Source organism: Eublepharis macularius, chromosome 1 (assembly GCF_028583425.1).
Source record: "Eublepharis macularius isolate TG4126 chromosome 1, MPM_Emac_v1.0, whole genome shotgun sequence".
NCBI lineage: Eukaryota > Metazoa > Chordata > Lepidosauria > Squamata > Eublepharidae > Eublepharis > Eublepharis macularius.
Genome location: NC_072790.1, coordinates 213109655 through 213128147, shown reverse-complemented (window position 1 = coordinate 213128147; position 18493 = coordinate 213109655). Strand labels below are relative to the sequence as shown.

General features: G+C 43.8%; 1 protein-coding gene across 1 annotated transcript in view; it reads left to right on the top strand.

Moving 5' to 3' along the window:
• EFEMP1 (EGF containing fibulin extracellular matrix protein 1) overlaps nucleotides 1–18493 on the top strand; it is a 78062-nt gene that overhangs the window by 36653 nt on the left and 22916 nt on the right. The window contains exons 6-7 of the mRNA XM_054986771.1: nucleotides 13175–13297; nucleotides 16108–16227. Of these exons, the coding sequence (XP_054842746.1) occupies nucleotides 13175–13297; nucleotides 16108–16227 (243 nt within the window). The remainder of the gene's footprint in view (nucleotides 1–13174; nucleotides 13298–16107; nucleotides 16228–18493) is intronic.

The window sequence follows — 18493 nt, the reverse complement described above, 5'->3', positions numbered from 1 at the left end:
TCTCCTGTTTCCAGTAGCTCTATCATATTTGAATCAATATTTCATTAAAATATGCATATTGTTTTATCATTTGTTATATGAAGGAGTAATTAATTTACATGTGTATTTTACTGACAGTCTGCCTTTTAAGGGGATCTTTCAGAACGCACATTTATTCTTCTTGATGCCCTCCTATGGTGACCTCCTAATTTCTAAGCTTATGCACTCCATATGTGTACAGTTCTTACAGCTAGGTAAAGTAAGGTGTATTATCACGCCTGAATATCCATAAGGGGTTCTGATTGTTTCAGCCGCAAGAATAATCTGGAAAGTCCTTAAGTCTGATTTATTCAACATAAGATGATATTACATTTTATTTTCTGGGTGACTAGTAGGAAGCTGTCAAAAAGAGGGCTTCAACTTGGTGGTTGGGAATCAGTGACCATTAATGCACACACAAGACAAGAAGAATCTGAGGCTGGCAAAAAAATAATGGATATTGAAATGGTAGAAGAGTGAGGATGCAGACAAAATGATATAGCAGTGACAGGGCTAGATTGGATGTGGCAGCTGGAGGCAGATCCAGAGTGGGTATTTTCTAGTGCAAGATCCTTGCAGGTTGGGACTAGGGTCTTAAACTAGGCTGGGAGTAAACAAGCAGATGCCACTGCATGGATGGCTTATTAAGGCTCATTAACCAGGCTGCCAGTATTGGTGTTTCACCTGGCCTTTTGAGAGGGCCTCAAATTGCAAGCCAATCATAGAGACCAGTGTAGCACACCCCTAGTCCCTTCTGTCTTGAAAGAGGCTCTAGAGTCTGTGTTGCTTACTAGGCTAGAACCCAGCTTTGCACTGTGAGGTTCCAGATTCAGATCACCTGCCAGGCAGTACAGTGCAATGTTCACAAGGTTTCAGAAAAGGTTTGCTAAAGAATTGAGATTTTATGGCAAGAATGCAAATGAGGAAGAATACTGAATAAAGGCAGAGAAACAGTCCGAAGGATAGGGAGCAGTATGATAGAAGCCTGTACAAACATTGGCACAGGGAGAGCAGATATGCCTGTCATGCTCCCTGATTTGAAAACAGATAGCATTTTTTTTCTGATTGAAATTTTCAGGCTCTCAAAAGCAAGGAGTTAAAAGTTGTCTGGGCACTGGGCCCACATGCACAACATTCCAAACACTGAAGGAAGTAGCAAGGGGATTTTTTTAAAAAGCCTTTGACAGAGATTGCAGATAGCCTGTTAATGCAGAGGAGGAAACCAAAGGATTTGCAAGGTTACTAATGTTGCTCCAAAGTGTAAGGAAAGATCAAGGGAGAATCCGGTAGGCGTTCAGGATTTGAGCTTGGCTTCTACCATAAGAAATTTAATGGGGAAGGATAAGTAAAAGAGATATCATGGTATCACCTAAAATAAAAAAGATACAAGCAGTAAAGTATGGTTAATTAATTGTTTTGGTGCTTCACAAATCTCTTTTCCAACAGTGTAAAAAACAGTATAATTTGTCAGAACTCTTCAGAGTGTAATCCTTCAAAGAAAGGCTGTGCACATCAGAGGGACAACATTTACTAGGATATTTACACTGCAATGTTAAGTGGAGTTTCACCATTCTAAGGCCATTCTGTTTTGCACTTCACTTTTAGAGATATAGACTAGTTACATATATAGAGTAGTCTCATGTGTAAAGTTACAAACATGTGCTGCAGGTTCTCCATCAGACTGTTGTTTCAGGTAAACAACCAATTTCAGCCAAGTTTGGCTTGGTAAGTCCCTTTGAGCTGTATACTTGTTTAAGTGAGATACAAAAAGGAAATTCTGCCTCCTGTAAATATATGGGAACCACCATACTTCAGTAGTCGAGCACCTACTTTGCTTGTAGAAGGTCGTAGGCTCAATCCCTGGCATCTCCATTTAAAGGACCTCAGGGAGCACACAGTGGATGGGTGCCTTGATCTGAGTTGGCTTAGGCAGCTTCATCTGTCCAAAATTAAATTTCCAAGAGCTCTCAGAGCATGTTTGAGGTGCAGAGTGGAAGTTTTGAAGCAGAGGCTGGACAACCATTTGGGAATCCCTTGGTTTGGATTTCCTGCACTGAGCAAGGGGTCAAACTATGAGGCCCTTTTCAGTACTGTGACTAAAACACTACATTTCTTCTTCCATAGAATAACTATTTCCCCATAGTTTGTTTTCCAGTATTATACCTACATGTGGGAGTTCTTTCTGAAAAAGGGGCAGGATATAAATTCTAAAAATAAACCAGTAAATGGAAATGTGTGTAAATCAGCAGTATGAGCCAGTTCATACATTATGAAGAACACAGGTTGGGTCTGAAGTCCCTACCACATGACTTGCAGGTTCTCCTCACTTCCCACATGTGTGGTCATTTCTCGCCCCCCGGTTGGGGAAAGGCCGCTTGTCTCTATGCACAAGGGTCTCAAAGCTGAATTGGACACTGTGTGCACAGGAACAGAGGAAAACCCACAACTCATGTCTGATTTTTACACATGGTACTTCGCAAATCCACCCTTAATATTAATCTATAGCAAACTGCATGATCTGCAGGTAGATGGAACCCCGTTTTGAGTGTTATGGTCCCAAGGCTGAGAGATGACCTCCCTGAGAGGCATGGGTTGTGCTTTCTCCGGGATGCATCACATATTGAACGTGGCCAGCTTCTGGATTTCTGAGGCATTTCAGTTCTCTGCTTGCATGGGGCAGCCTTCCAGTTGTCCTTCAGCACCAGCTGTGTGGCCTCGTTGCAGTTGCACATACTTTTAGCATCAGCATCATCAGATTGTTAGGTGCTTGGGCAACAAGGACTTGGATTTTTCCAGCCCTGCAGGCAGTGATCAAGAGTAATGAGATGCGGCACATGCTTGGATTGGTTAACGTATTGCTGTGTAACCATGGACTCTAGATTGACACAGGTTTAAAAGGGCAACCAGGCAACCTGTGGCTTGTTACATAAAGAGAGCTGTGTTGAAGGAATAATTGCACTGAAGTGTAAACGGCTGGTGGGAACCACAGTGAAATACCAAGCACTGTTGTGATTATCTGGTTGTAGGAAGCAAACTGCAGAGATTAAAATGTTACATAAGGGAGCAAGCAGCGTGAGTCAGGGGTTTGGGGAAGAATGAGTCACAGCCAGAAGGAACTAAGCCAGGCATGTAAAGTGTAGAACCAAGGGACTGAGGCACAGATCCTAAGCACACTTCTTTGGAAGCAAATTCCAGCAAAATCTTATTTCAAGTAAATGTGTTGTTAGAGTGGAGGTTCCAACAAGGATAATGGCCAACCAGCAAGACTTAAAAGAACAGCTTGCTTCAGACAAGGGTCTTGCGATAGCTCCCAGCAGCTCAACCCAGAATTTCAGCTCAGGACAGAGAGACTACTGCCTGCCAAAATCAGCAACAGAAGGGACAAAACAGTATAAATCACCTCACGAGGGAGCACTTGGGTACATTTTTGGCAAATGAGGGGAAATCACTGGTGTGTAGCTATTAGTGAAGATAATGGAATGAGTACTGTGAAATCCATGCTAATCTGTATTCGGCAGTAACACAAGGGGTGAGGTGGGGAGTTGCTTCCCTCCTGTAAAAGTTCTCACACTATTTTTGCATTCTTCCCTAAATATGAAAGGGCAGCAAGGCAAAATTGGAGAGCAGTTTTGTAGTCAACTTTTCAGAACTATTTAAAGTTTGGGGTTGTGTGTGTTTGCAAGTCAATTCTAGGCAGTTACACCCTCAGTAGACTTCGAAGGGTGTGACTCTGCTTAGGTTTGCACTGTTAGTTTTGAAGCAGAGGCTGGACAACCATCACACTGTCTGTGTTGTACTGTACTAAGGAATGTCATGGGGAAGGGGATGCAATCTCATGCCAGTGACTGGCTGAGCATCCCTAATGTTATAGTGGGGGCAGGACCAACCACAGGTTCTGTGACTGCTATTGACTGAGCTGCTCACATCTTAAAGAAGGGCAGGCCAAGCAGAGGCCTCAGGAAACAAAGAGGCAATGGTCTGAGCAAGCACATGCCAAGAGAAAGCAGGACCTAAGGAAGGAGGGTTCGAAGAGGTTGTAGTTCAGAGGCATGAAAGGAAGCTGAAAGAGGTAGAAGGGAGGGGAAGCAAAACTGGGAGACAGTAGGGATGCCTACAAATACATGCTCAGGAAGGATGAAGTTAACATATCGCTTTGAAGTAACAGTCTTTGGCTGCCTTCCTCTAGTCTAGTCTATCCAGGGCAGGGAGCTGTTGGGATCCAGCTCCCTGCCCTGGATGGGACACCACTGGCAACTTTGCCAGTGGTAAAGAGTCTGGGTGTGCTCCTGGATGCCTCCCTATCGATGGAGGCCCAGGTCACGGCGGTTGCCAAGTCTGCATTTTTCCATCTTCGTCAGATCAGGCAACTTGCCCCCTACCTGACGCCCCAGGACCTGGCTACAGTGATCCATGCAACGGTCACCTCCAGGCTAGATTACTGTAACTCACTCTACGCTGGGCTACCCCTGGGCCTGATCCGGAAACTACAACTGGTCCAGAATGCGGCGGCACGGGTCCTGACTGGTATACCTTACCAGTCACACATCACACCTGTCCTGCGCCAGCTGCACTGGCTTCCGGGTGAATTCTGAATCAGGTTCAACGTGTTGGTTCTTACCTTTAAAGCCCTGAGTGGGTTGGGACCGGCATATCTTCGGGACCGCCTCTCCCTATATGTTCCCCGGAGATCGCTTCGATCAGCGAATAAATATTTACTTGTGGTCCCCGGCCCTAAGGAAGCCCGCCTCGCTTCAACCAGGGCCAGGGCCTTTTCAGTCCTGGCCCCAGCCAGGTGGAACACTCTGTCAATGGAAACCCGGGCCCAGCGGGACATATTATCGTTCTGCCGGGCCTGTAAGACAGAGCTGTTCCGCCAGGCGTTTGGTGATTGAAGGGGGCGGTGCCATGTCGGCCTCCCACCTTTGGGGTGGGGAAGGTTCTCCCCACCACTGCACCTTGTTAATTTGTTTTATTATTTGTATATTGATTTTAGTTTTTGTTTTTATTGATTTTAACTGTTCACCGCCCAGAGCCCCTGGGGATGGGCGGTATATAAATTGAAATAAATAAATAAATAAATAAATAAATAAATATTTAGAGAGTAGATGGGAATATGCACCATAATACAGTTGTGGAATATTGTAACCATCTGTGGGGGAGAAAATGTCCCTCAAAGATTGGCTTCACTGTCTGTTAACCGTAAGGATGGCTTTAGACATCCATGTTCATCACTCACTCAGTAGCTATCTTATTCTAAGTCTGACCATCAGTCCATCAAGGTCAGTATTGTCTGCTCTGACTGGCAGCAGCTCTCCAGGGTCTCAGGCACAGGTCTTTCTCATCACCTACCTATTACCTGATCCATTTTACTGGAAAAGCTAGAGATTGAACTTGGGGCCTTCTGGGTGCGAAGCAGGAGGTCTGCCACTGAACCGTGGCCCTGATAGCCCATCCCATGCCCCATTTGATGACTACAGCATAAAATTAAGTGTGTGAATGTGAAATCACAGATATCAGACTCCTTCATTTGACATGTTTCTCAACAGAGTTCACATTCATTCAGTTGCAAATCAAGTTTGCAGAAAAACATGGCAGAAAAGATGTCCGTGCATGTAAGAACCTTGCCTAAGGCCCAGCCTATATGCAACACTCCCTAGTGCTCTGATTCTTGGGCAGTGGGGCAGGGGGACAGTTAGTCATTTTACTTGCAGGGACCTCAGTGGGAGATAAAAGCAGCTTGGGGAGGATGACAGGAAATTGGTCCAAGGGCTGAAAAATACATTTCTTTCCACGCTGGTCCCTTCCTTCACATTGCAGGCTCACTGACTGTTTTCTAAAACCATCTCAGCCATTGCAAACTGGGGCAGGGATGGGGTGGAGATCTCCTGAACATTTTTTCAGCTTGGACCATTTCTCAGGGGTTTTTTTTAAGGATAATTACTGTCTGCTATTTGTTTCATTAGTTACTGTGGTACTGTTGGTCTTAATCATTGCTGTCTTAAACCTTTTTCTTTTAAGTTTCCTTGGGGGCTTGTAGTCTCTGAAAGGCTGGCTAAAATATTTTAAATAAAAAAGAGGTAATTGCTATTATTAATAGCAGTGACACTCCACAGGTCAAACACTCGTCTCAAACTTAATGCCTTTTGAGCTGCAAGTCATCAGCTGGCTAAGGATCAAGAGATGTATTGGAATAGTCCCACAGAAACAGGCAGGACCAGCTGTCTATTGATTCATAACCCACCCACCCTGTGAAGTGTACAGGATCACACACATCCTGTACAAGAGCCCTGAGAGTTAGGCTAGGCTGATAGCTTCTCCATACACTACAAGGAACGCAGGTTGAGTTAGGGTTCCCACCCTGTGTCCAATGTAACACAATCACAGGTGAGTTGTGGGTTTTTCTCAGGTCCCTTGCATGCAGTGCCTGATTAGGATCAGGATCATGGCAGACATGAAGATGGGGCTTTAGCCTTTTAATCCACTCATTACAAGTAATAGCAATATGTTTTGAACTTATTGTGTGTTAGCTTCCAGGAGCAAGTTGTGGCTGAGTGATGGGGTAAACATTTTATCAATAGATAAATCACCAGACACAGAGTGTACTGAGGGTGAATGTGATTTAAGGAAAATGGAAACAGGCCTGCCATGCCATTTCAAAGTAGCAGTAGGAGAAGAGAGTCAAGGTCACCCCATTAATTGCTGGTAAACCCTTCCTCCTCTCTTTCTGACTGTTACTCAAATAGGCCCCTGTGTTGGGGTATGCATGTGTGAGCATCCTGCACACATGTAGACCTAGACACAGGTCTCAAGGGATCTTTTGAATCTGTTGTATACACAGTTTTGGGTTTTAGCCAAAGTGAGTCTTTCAGGAAAGAAAAGGGGACAGGTGCTTAAGCAGCAATCTAATTTTATTTACCTGAGATAAAGAATGGCAAAAAACGCAGAATGATAGCAGTGCAAGAGAGCAAGACTGAACTGTTAAATGGCAAAAAGTAGCAATTTTCTTACAATCCAGTTAATTCACTTTTGTACAATTCTAGTGTTCAGTTGTACTTTCGAATTAAACTGAATTAAAGTTATTTTGTGGTCCCCTCAGTGGCTAGTCCAGAGAAAAACAAACCAAGGAAGCCGAGATAGGTTTCAGAGTACCCAAAAAGGGACTAGAAGATGCAAAGAGATGAGTGGGGAAGGGTTTAGGGATAGGAAGGGAAGGAGTCTCTAATCATGTGGGAATATTAAGGTAGATGTCCAGTTGGCTGTAATGCTGACTGGCCAAGAGTAAGGGGTGGTGAAGCTAAGAGAGGGCGGTGAAGCTAAGAATGAACAGAAGGATGTGTTGGGTAAGCTTTTTGAAGGGAAGCTAAACAGTAGAGGGGAGAATTGTAGTCTGCTGGTCTTCATGATTTCATGTCATTAGTGATGGGGAAAAGCCTGGGTGCAGAACTATCAAAACAGAGGAGTTAGCAGGCCCTTCTTATGCACTGGGATTTATGTAGGCTCCAATAGGGGAAGCAGTGCTGTCGGACAAAACTGACGCGGAATTAGGATCCTCATTGCCATTGTGTCAAAGTTGAGGATCCAGAGGTCAGAATCAAAGCTGCTGAAGGACAGTTTAAACTTTCTTTTGCAAGGGATGCTAATGAGGGATGCGCCTGGGTGATGGATGTAATGGGAAGGAGAGATGTGTCTAGTTGAAAATGATTAACTGGGTGGCAGATATGACTTCTACCTGTTGACAGTGGTCAAGAAGATGGGTTGATTTTCCGGCAAGTTCTGCATTGTAAGGAAGATTTTGGCAAGGTAGCTAATTGTCCTGCAAGCATGGGTGGCTACTCATTACAAAGGTATGAAGAGTTTTGCAGGATCACACAAAAGAACCTTGATTTATATGCCCTGCAGTTCTCATGACAACTATGCTACTTCCTCTTGAAAGCACCTGAGGGGATACATGCTTTAAACAAGACACTCTTTTAATTCATATCAAAAAGATGGGCTCATTCAAGTATCTGACTTTCCTAAACCAGAGAATTTTGGGGTTCACAAGACACAGCAGTCAGTAGGAGGTGGGCTGTGCTCCCCCCCTTTCTTTTCTTGTCTCTTCTGCTTTTGATGAGGAAGCAGAGGGCATGTGCAGCTTTTGCTTACGAACAAATGCATATCAAACTGTTCTCTCCTCCCATTTGCAAAAACAGATGATTCAGAATGATGAGGTGGAGAAAGAGAAATGTTGTGGGAGAGAGTGAAGATGACAAAATGAGGAAGTCCTCTTCTCATTCTCCCTTTCCTGTCTTTCTCTTGCTAGTATTTCTTTCACACAGATACACATGCATGCTTCACTGACTGAAAGAGGTGTTAGGAAGACATTTTCACCACAGAGGAGAAAGATTCGGCCTTATTATGCTAGTAGGGGAATTATTTATTTAAAATGATTAGCCATTCTGTATATAAATTCCACTTAACCAGCATTCTGTCACACACTGGTTTGACCAAAGAACCAAACCTAGAATGGGGCTATATATGTATATAGAAAGACGTTCAGATCTTAATGGATGGGATCACTGAAAGCAGACAATATACTCCAATGGGGAAAGATAAAGCATTGCAGTGGATGCAACAACATTGCAGTGAGAGCAAAACGAGCCCTCCTTGGATGGCCCAGCTAGGATCCTGCAGTGAGTTGCACACACATGTGCCCTCAGGTTCGTACAATATTTAATATACAGCCCTCCTGCACACACATTCTACCTTCCAGTTTTCTGCATACTTTTCTCATAGTGAGTCACCGTTAAAGAATTGGTAACAGTCATCTGTTCAAAGGCAGAATGAAGGAAAGTTTCTTTTGAGCTCTGAGATAGGAAGGAAGCTAGTTGGAAAATATTTAGATATTTGGGGAAGGGGGCGGAGGGAGCAGAGGAAAATCGTCAAGAATAAAGTCAACTGGTTGACAGTTCTATTTGTGACTTGTGGTCAACTGTGTTTTCATTTTGCATGAGAAAGAATCTATCCTTTTTCCCTTTTTTCCCTCAAGGCCCCACCCGGAATCTGCCACTGGTCCCCACAGTTACTGAACACATATGGAGAGTTCAACCAGGATTTGTAAACTAGTTTTAAGGAATTTGTTTATTCAGCTTAGAGGCTTTCAGTTGGTGTCAAATGCCAAAAGAAAATCTTGTCACTGCACTGATTTAGAATATAACAGGAATAAAACTGGGGAATTGCATACAAACACAGCACAAAAGATTTAAAACAGTACAATTTTGTATTGTGTTAAATCTTTTAATGGGAAAGGGGGAAAAGTCACAATCCAGAATAATGACATTTCCCAAAGGATAATTGATAAATCTCTAAAATATTTAATGCATCAGAAATTCAAATCACTGTGATTTGGGGGGGATGGTTTGTTGCTGTTCATCTCCCATGGCTCTCTGAAGAAAAATGAACACAGGGGGAGAGGGGGGGCAAGGCCTTCATCTGACCTTCTGTATGACAGGCTGGATGTAAATGCATGTAGTCTTTGTACAGAAGGTTTGACTGGGCCAAGGTCAAGGATGGGACCAGCGGCCATAATCCCACCCACCCACCCCCCACATACACACATGTTGTAATTGTTCTTGATACTGTAACTTGTATAGATTGTTTTGGCTGCAGATCTCTCCTTGACATCTGATTGTCTTTCAAGATCGTTCTGAATAGATTTTTTAAGATTGGCCGGTAGTTCTTATTGTTTGCCTATCCCCTGTAGAGGGGCTAGATGTTTGGTACAAGTCCAAATAAGTACATAAATTAGCCTTGCAAATAATCCCGGACAAACTACCAGCCCACAAGAATCTTGAATACAAACAGACCTGTGGGTGACTTGTGTCACATTTGGTGACCTGAAAACAAAAGAACTGATTTTTATTTTGCAAAAGCTTACTTGTTTGCTTGATTGCCTGGAGGAGACGAGTCATCGTAGGTAATCCATGGAGCATCTGTTTACAAGCCTTGCAATAAATAATGTTTACGCAGGGTTATGCCATGGCATGAGTTTAGAGCAAGGAGACACTCAGAGAATTGAGATAACTGGGTGGGAACATAGTGGATGTGCTGTTGTAGTGCATCGTCTGATCTCTGAGGTCCAGGTGCATGGGATGCTGCAGCCAGCTCTTGTCCTTTGCCAGTGCACAAAGCTTCCAGCTACCAATGCTGGATCATTTGGACTGGCTTCCCAAGGCAGGTGAGCAAAGCCAGCACAGCCAGGCAGGACAAATAGGTAGCAGCATTGTGCAGAGCAGTTCAAGGTTTTCAGTGCTAAGCCAGGCAAAATCCTAACCTGACTGGGAAGCCTGTTATAGGCTTTGTAGGTCATTGGGAGCCATTTGGTGGCTGGGTGGGCAGAGTGCCCGGAACATCACAGCCAAGGAAACCCACTGATCCAGGGCTGACAGGAGGGGGGGGGGCTGGAAGGGACAGAAGTCTGGGGACTCAAATCAGACTGAGGGCCCATGAAGCTGGAATCATCCTGCATTCAGCAAATGCATTTCATTTTAGCACAATTTTGCACTACAGCCACTAGGGGTGCTTGCAAGTAATATAATAATAATAATATTCCATTTATACACCACCCTTCAGGATGACTTAACCCACTCAGAGCAGTTTACAAAGTATGCCATTATTATCCCCACAACAAAACACCCTGTGACGTGGGTGGGGCTGAGAGAGCTCTGAGAGAGCTGTGACTGACCCAAGGTCACCCAGCTGGCTTCAAGCAGAGGAGTGAGGAATCAAACCTAGTTCTCCAGGTTAGAGTCTTGCGCTCTTAACCACTACACCAAACTGGCAAGGCAGAGCAAAGCAAACAAACAAATGCTCTGATTTCCTGCTTGGTGCTGTTTGCTGTCCTTTTTCAGCAATGATTTTTAAAGAAACCATTCCATGGCTACAAACTTTTAAAACTATGTGGCTGAAACAAATACTTGCCTATCATGAGATGTAGCTGAGCCCATGAGCCAACCTGGTATGCCTTCCATTTCTCCCGTCTCCCTCCACCTAGGGTTGCCAGGTCTCCTAGAGCCCGAACTGGGGGGCTGGGGGTGTTGACAGGGTGTGCGCATCAGGAATACTTACCTTGCGCTCACGTGCTGTGGAGCACTTCCTTGTCACACCTTGTCATGGGGGATGGAAGCTGGGAGCGGGAGATCACCTGCTGTCACCAGGGGAATAGAATCCCTACCCCCACCATCTAATTCTTCTGTGAATGCCCCACCCATCCATTCCAGCCTCGTGCCTTCTCATCCCTTCCCTAGCTGGGGAGTTAAAACATACTTAATTGTATAACAGAAAAACTCTGTTCATGTTATGAACAGAAAGGGTTTGTGTGTGTCAAGTTAGTATTTGTCAAGAATCTATCAAAGTAGCTAAAGTGTGGAATGGTGAATGCCTTAGTTCCAGTTTATATCAAAGCAAATAGTATTCTAGCTTAAATATGTCACTATACCCTATTGCACTTATTCTGTTCAGAGTCACAGAAAGCCGAGTGATTTGTTATGATAGTTGTTTTAGATGAGGGTCATATGGCAGGGGTTAGATGGCATTTTTGTCTGGGGGCTCATGGTGGCTCTTGGCAGCCCTGCACTGACCTGAAAGTTTAGTGGCTTACCACATGATGCTGCAGCATCAAGCTCTCTGCAGTCCTATTCCCTGATGCCTCCCAACAATGGAACACCAGCTGCCCTCCAAACAGCAACACAATTTTAAATACGACAGTTGCTCAAGATGCAAACTGAAAATACACTTCCAAGTTTCCTGTGGTGTCTTAAGAGATTGGAAGGCGCCTACTCACTTTCACCAAGGAATCTTGGTCCTTATAGAGCAAAAGTATTGACCCACATCTGTGAATGAAACTCTGAATCAGGTCCTGTCTGGTATCTGGAGCAGTACCTGTCTTTCCATTGGTAGACGGATGCTGTTGAGACCCTCCATTGGGGGGGGGGATGAGCTAATTCCATTTTACATGCAGAATCCTTTCACGATTTGTTTGTATTTTACATGAAAGTCATAAATGTTGTAAAAATGATAAAATTTGGTGGGGAAGGGGCAATTTACCCTTACCATTTCCCCCTTCCCCATCCAACACCCTTCACCTTTCCCCACTTTGCTCCCCCAAACATCCATCCTTTTCACTTTCCTACTTACTGGAGGTAGCTGGGCTCAGAGCTGGCCCTCCCTGGGCCTGCAGGACCTCGCCATGCTATAGTGCTGAGTGGGCACGCTGGCGCTTCCTGAGGCCCAGTGTTGGGTGGGTGTGGCAGAGCTTCAGTGTGAGCAACAGTTGGATAAGAATGGGGGGGAGGTTAAATCCCCTTTTTTAAATGTTCCAGATTATTCTGTAACGGGGGGGGGGGTGGAGTTTCCCCCAAGGTTACAGAAGCATGCAGTTTCTAGCACAGTGGCTTTGATCTGCAGATTTAAGTATCTGCAGGGGGGCACTTGGTATGTAAGATTCCATCACTGCCTACTATGTTTTTGTTCTCCTGTATTAAAAAGTTAAGTATTAATTGCCTCATCCATTGGTTGTTTGACAATGTAGAAATTGTCCTAAATATTCTGTAAATCAAATAAAATGCAATCACTCCAACAACAGTGTAGGAATTCTACTGAACATATGGAGCTTTACACACAAGAGGGAAGATATCCTGCTCACTTGAATATTGGGTGAACCTATGCACATACCATCAGGAATGTGCACATGGACCATTTCCCAGTTCTAGTTTGCTTCTGCAAGGGAACACTGAACTCCTACGGATCATAACTATCATTCCTCATGGGAGTGGGGTGTCAAAAAACAGGAGTTGACTGAGGCTTGCTTTACTGGAGAGCTACTATTTTCATATGGCTGGACTCCACGCTGCATCAAAATAAGAAAAATTGGCTGCATCACATTGGAATTAACCACATCAGCAACTCTAACCTAAGGAGGGCAATGTTCATCCAAACCACCATGGCATCCATTCACAGGAAAGTCATAGCTCTTATCCACTCAATTAAAATATGAACCAAATCTAGAATCTCTGAGTTTGCTGCATTCTTTGTACATGACGCAAAGAGTAGGAAGGTTGGAGCTCTCTTTCCAGTGTCCGTAACTACACTGTCTTTTTGTTTGCTTGTTTTTAAAAAGATATTGATGAGTGCACAACAGGCACTCATAACTGCCGGTCTGATCAGTTATGCCTCAACTTAAGAGGATCATTTGCCTGCCAGTGTCCCTCTGGGTATCAGAAACGAGGGGACCAGTGTATCGGTAAGTATTATATGGCAAAACAAGATATACCATGGCTGACAAGTTTAATTTGCAAAACTTTTGGCATCAGATCATATCCTTTAATGTTTGTTTATTTCCTTACATTTCAGTTTTTTCTGCCGTAAGGGCTCAATGCTGGATGTGTGTTTCCATAACTGAGTCTTTAGGAAAAAATAACAAATTCAAGTCTCCTGATAGAATCTCTCTCTCTCTCTCTCTCTCTCTCTCTCTCTCTCTCTCTCTCTCTCTCTCTCTCTCAGGGTGGGGGGGAGCTTCTCTAATGCTTTAGGATCAGTAAGTGGAAGTCCTGACTTTGTGCTCTCCATGTGCTTTGTGCCCTTTGTGTGAGCATAGACTAGACTTATTGAGAAAGGAGAGGGGGGTCCTATCACTGCCTCCTTAAAATGATCCATCAGGAATTCTAGTTATCATATGGTACCCCTGTTCCATTGCAGGAACAGTTTTGGTATGAAAGTGAAGGAGATTGTCACAGGCCTTGTACCACAGAAACCTAAAGGTACATCAGCACTGCTATTCACGTTCACAATTTGTCTTGGGCATTTTGGTTCCACAAGATTGGGCTGAAAGCAGGCTTGCCATCTTCCTGTTAGTGGCAGGGAATTCCCTGCTGCCAGCAGGCATTTACTGCCACTGCTTATCTGGATAGCAGGAGGAAAAAGACAAGAAAGGGAGAGCAGGCAGCATCCTGATGTGCTAGCATCACTCACCGTGTGCCCAGTAGTGATGTCAGCACATTGCTAGTGATGGCCTAGCATTTTGGAAAAACTCTGTTACTTAAATGCAAGAGAGTCCTCAGTGGCACAACCCTGTGAGGTAGGTGGGACTGAGAGAGCTAGAAGCTGTGACTGACCCAAGGTCACCCAGTTGGCTTCAAGTGGAGGAGTGAGGAATCAAACCTGGTTCTCCAGATTAGAGTCCCACGCTCTTAACCACTACACCAAACTGGCTCTCTACATCTCTGATGCAGGTGCCCCTTGCAGGGTAAGTTTCTCACTGGTTGCCAGCCTTGTGCTGGGAACTCTAGCTGTAAGTCTAATCTTTTTCTTAGCTCTAGGAAAGAAAGATTGGCAATTATGACAAGACAAGCTAGTGCTATGTTGGAAAGCACAGCAGTGGCAGAAATGGGAAGGGAGGAGCCCTGGCTTACCGGCAGAGCGTCTGCTTAGCATGTAGAAGGTCCCAGATTCAATCCCCAGCATCCCAGTTTAAAAAATTGGGACTTCTGCCTTAGGGTGTTAGGCTGGGATCTGGGAGACCCAGGTTTGAATCCCCAGTCTGCCATGGAAGCTTGCTGGGTGATTTTGGGCCAGTCACATACACTCAGCCTAACGTACCTCGCAGGATTGTTGTGGAAAATTGAGTAGAGAGTTATATAAGCCATCTTGGGTCCCCATTGAGGGATAGAAACATACGGACTTTGGCTGCTTCCACACACGTTGGATAATCCACTTTCAATACTCTTTAGTGAACATTTGGAACTGCTTTTCCATGTGTGGAACAAAAAATCCACTTCCAAAAGATTGCTAAAGTGCATTGAAAGTGCATTATTCAATGTGTATGGAAATGGCCTTTGATGAACCAGTGATCTGATTCAGTATAAGGCAGCTTCATATGTTAAGGGAATATAAGCATACTGACACCCTTTATGGCCTACATCAAGTAGGAGTCAGCCTTTAGGCAACCCTAACCCTATCATTCCCCCCATTCCCATGGGCTTGCACTTTTGCCTGGGTGGAGGTGCAATTTAAATGTATAATTACATTTTAGGCTGCCCTTTTTCAGAGGAGCTCCTTTAATTTATCCTGACAACTACTCTGTTTAGTAGGTTTAACTAGGAAAATTAGTAGCTTCAAGGTCACCTAGTGAGATTCATGGCAAACTGGGCTTTGAGTTTGGGTCTCCCCGGGCCAACTACTCTAGTTCTCTGACCATTGCACCACACAGTCAGTGCCTTATCTTCAGAGTACCCATGGGGAGTGGCTAATGTAATAAAAAGAGAAATGGAAGATACTAATTGCTGACACACGCACACACATCCCACATTGTGTATAGTTTGGCCCTTACTTTCTGATTAGGTTTGCCAGCTCTGGGTTGGGAGATTCCTGGAGATTTTGGGGGTGGAGCCTGGAGAGGGTGGGGTTTGGGGAGGGGAAGGGCCTCAGCTGGATATAATGCTATAGAGTCCACCCTCCAAAGCAATCATTTTCTCCAGGGGAATTGATTTATATCTACTGGAAATAAGTCATAATTCCAGGAGATCTCCAGCTGCCACCTGGAGGCTAGCAACCCGCATGATTACAGGTAGAGAAGCTGTAAAATCTTTAGGTTCATCCCTGAGTTACTTATTATTTAGTGGTTTCCTCATTAATTTCATAGTGACTACCAGGGCTTTTTTTCTGGGAAAAGAGGTGGTGGAACTCAGGACTGCACAATGATGTCACTTTGGGTCAGCTGGAATGGGAGGGGGGGAGTTTTTTAAAGTTTAAATTGTCCTCTGCAAAAATGGCCACATGGCTGGTGGCCCCACCCCCTGATCTCCAGACAGCGGGCAATCTAAACTCCCCTCTGTCTGGAGATCAGGGGGCGGGGCCACCAGCCATTTGACCATTTTCAAGAGGTTCCGGAACTCCATTCCACTGCATTCCAGCTGAAAAAAAGCCCTGGTGACTACAAAGAAATGTTGCGGGGGTGGGGGGTTCATTTACTTTATCACCTTTCAGTAGTAATTTATTGACTGGATTTGTGTATTGATAATTTATTTTAATTTTGTCCTTTTCATGGTAACCCAGACATAGATGAATGTGTACTCCCTCCATTTTGCCACCATCGGTGTGTAAATGTTCCTGGCTCCTATTACTGCCAGTGTAATTCTGGTTTTCAGTTAACACCTGACAACCACACTTGTGCAGGTAAGCATTTTTGTAACAGTCTAAAGAAATCAGCACCTCTGGAATTAAAGATGTATTTGAAGACATTTTCACTGCCTTTCAAGTGCTTTCATCAGCAAAAGGCTCTATAAGGAACAAACCACCTGACTTTTATGTATTTAGAGGGAGCTTTTAAAACCTGCCTGCACTCAGAAACAGCTATTTCCTTCCTTCCTTCTAAAAATGACCAATTCAAAATACAGGAAAACAGATAATAAGATCCCATTTTAAATTCTAGCTATTAAAATCTTTAAAAATTAATAACCAGACAATGAAAACCAACTAAGGTAACTTCCACACTAGCAGTGCCATCCTAAGCAAAATTAAAACTTTCAAAGCCAATTGACTTCAGTGACTATATTAAGCACTTAATAGAGCCCTATATTCCTCATAAAATTTTGAAAAAGCCATGCCTACAGGCACAATGCTACTCTATGTTTATTTGGATGTAAGTTCCATTCATCAAAGTTGTTATGTTTCTCTGAAACTGCCCCTTAGAATTATTTTCCTCTTCATAGGTGCTTGTTTCTGTGCTTAATTACTTCTTATTAACTGGCAGTTACTGAGGCATCCTTGAATTATTCTTAATCAGTTCTTGTTCTCTTTGCAGCCAAAATTATTTCTCATTATTGTTTTTGTTTATGTCCATAATTGTCTGAGTATGAAATTACAATCGTGAAAATTAAAACAATTAATTAGCAGTTAATTTGGCTGAAAAGAGAAAAAGCAACCACCACCATCCTTCCTTGAATAAGAACTGATTGAGATTATGTAGGGATTCTGGTGCTAGTAAACAAGAAGTTATTGAGTAAGCTGAGAAACAGAAGTAGCTATAAAAAGGAAAGCAGGAAGATTAAAGGGAACAGTGGTGCATAGTCCTTGCCAGATAGACTGGCACTGCAGTTGCATTATAAGTGTAAAATATCACCGTGAATCAAGCCTGGGGGAAAAGATGGAGAACACCGGAATGCCTCAGGTTAGCAAGAATCTCATTAGACAACCTGTAATATAAGCCTATGGGAAGGCTGCATGTGGGAAAACCGGCTTCTGAAAGATATTGCCCAGCTGGACCTAAGAAGAGCAAAACTCTGGAATAGAGAATATTTGTACTGAAAACAGTACAAGAAACAGTCAGGACAGTCCCAAAGACCACACATATGTTGCCAGATGTCTGAGCTAGTGTTCGCTGGCATGAGGTATTTGGCACACACAGAGCTGTCCTGCAGGCACAGGCCTGTTTCTGTCCACAGAGCAGGCTGTGTGTCAAGTAAACCATCTCCCTTCCATCCCTCCTTAGGCTTCTTGTCAGGCGCTTTTTCCCCCCAAAAAAATTTATTAATAAAAATTGTACAACATGGTGTCAACATTAATACCTGCTCAATACAAAAACTGACAATAATAAAGGCTTCCTATCACTTTCAAAGTTGCCTGCATTCTGTGCAAATGCATCTCCAATCAGCTTCCTTGGTCTCCTCCTGTTTCCATCTCTGTTCTTTTTGACCTACTACCCCATAAGCCCCCCCTACACACACACACACACACACGGCACACAGTCTGTATCAGGCTGCCACCCTCTTCTCCTTCAAGTCCCTCCACAAGAACTGACTTGAATAAAGCTTAGTCAGAGTTCACTATTCATGTTACTTCTCCTGAACCCATACCACTCTAATGTAAGAAGCCTGGGGCTATGTGGAAGGAGCCCACACCAGTATTAACCCAGTTTCCCAAGGTTTAACAAGGCATGGGAAAGAGCCACACCACAAGCATGTTCCAATGTTTTCTTATGATCCTAGTGGCATAGAAAGGAATACCACTATAGGGGTTCTTATATTATGAATACGGGAGATCAGTTTCTGTCACACAACGTTGCGGCTCAAGAAATGGAACACAAGATGGGCTTTTGCAAATGAATGGGGATGCTTCAGGTAGGAGGGGCTTGATTCACAATGACACACATAAAGATCTATAGGATAAAAGTGAACTGTTATTGCAAGTCTGTTGAGCAGGGACGAAAAATCCTTCCTACAAGTAATAGGGGTAACTGAGAGCAGGTTTGGCTCTGAGCTGCTTGAATACATCCTTTTTGTTATTTTATTATCATTTTAAACATTGTTACGTCTGCCTTTCCACTCGGTTTAAGGTCACCAAGGAGGTGAACAATCAAAAAATACAAAATTAGTTTTAAAAGAAACAATTAAAACAACAGTTAAACAAAACCAGATAAATAGGAGGGTCTTCAATTGCTGGT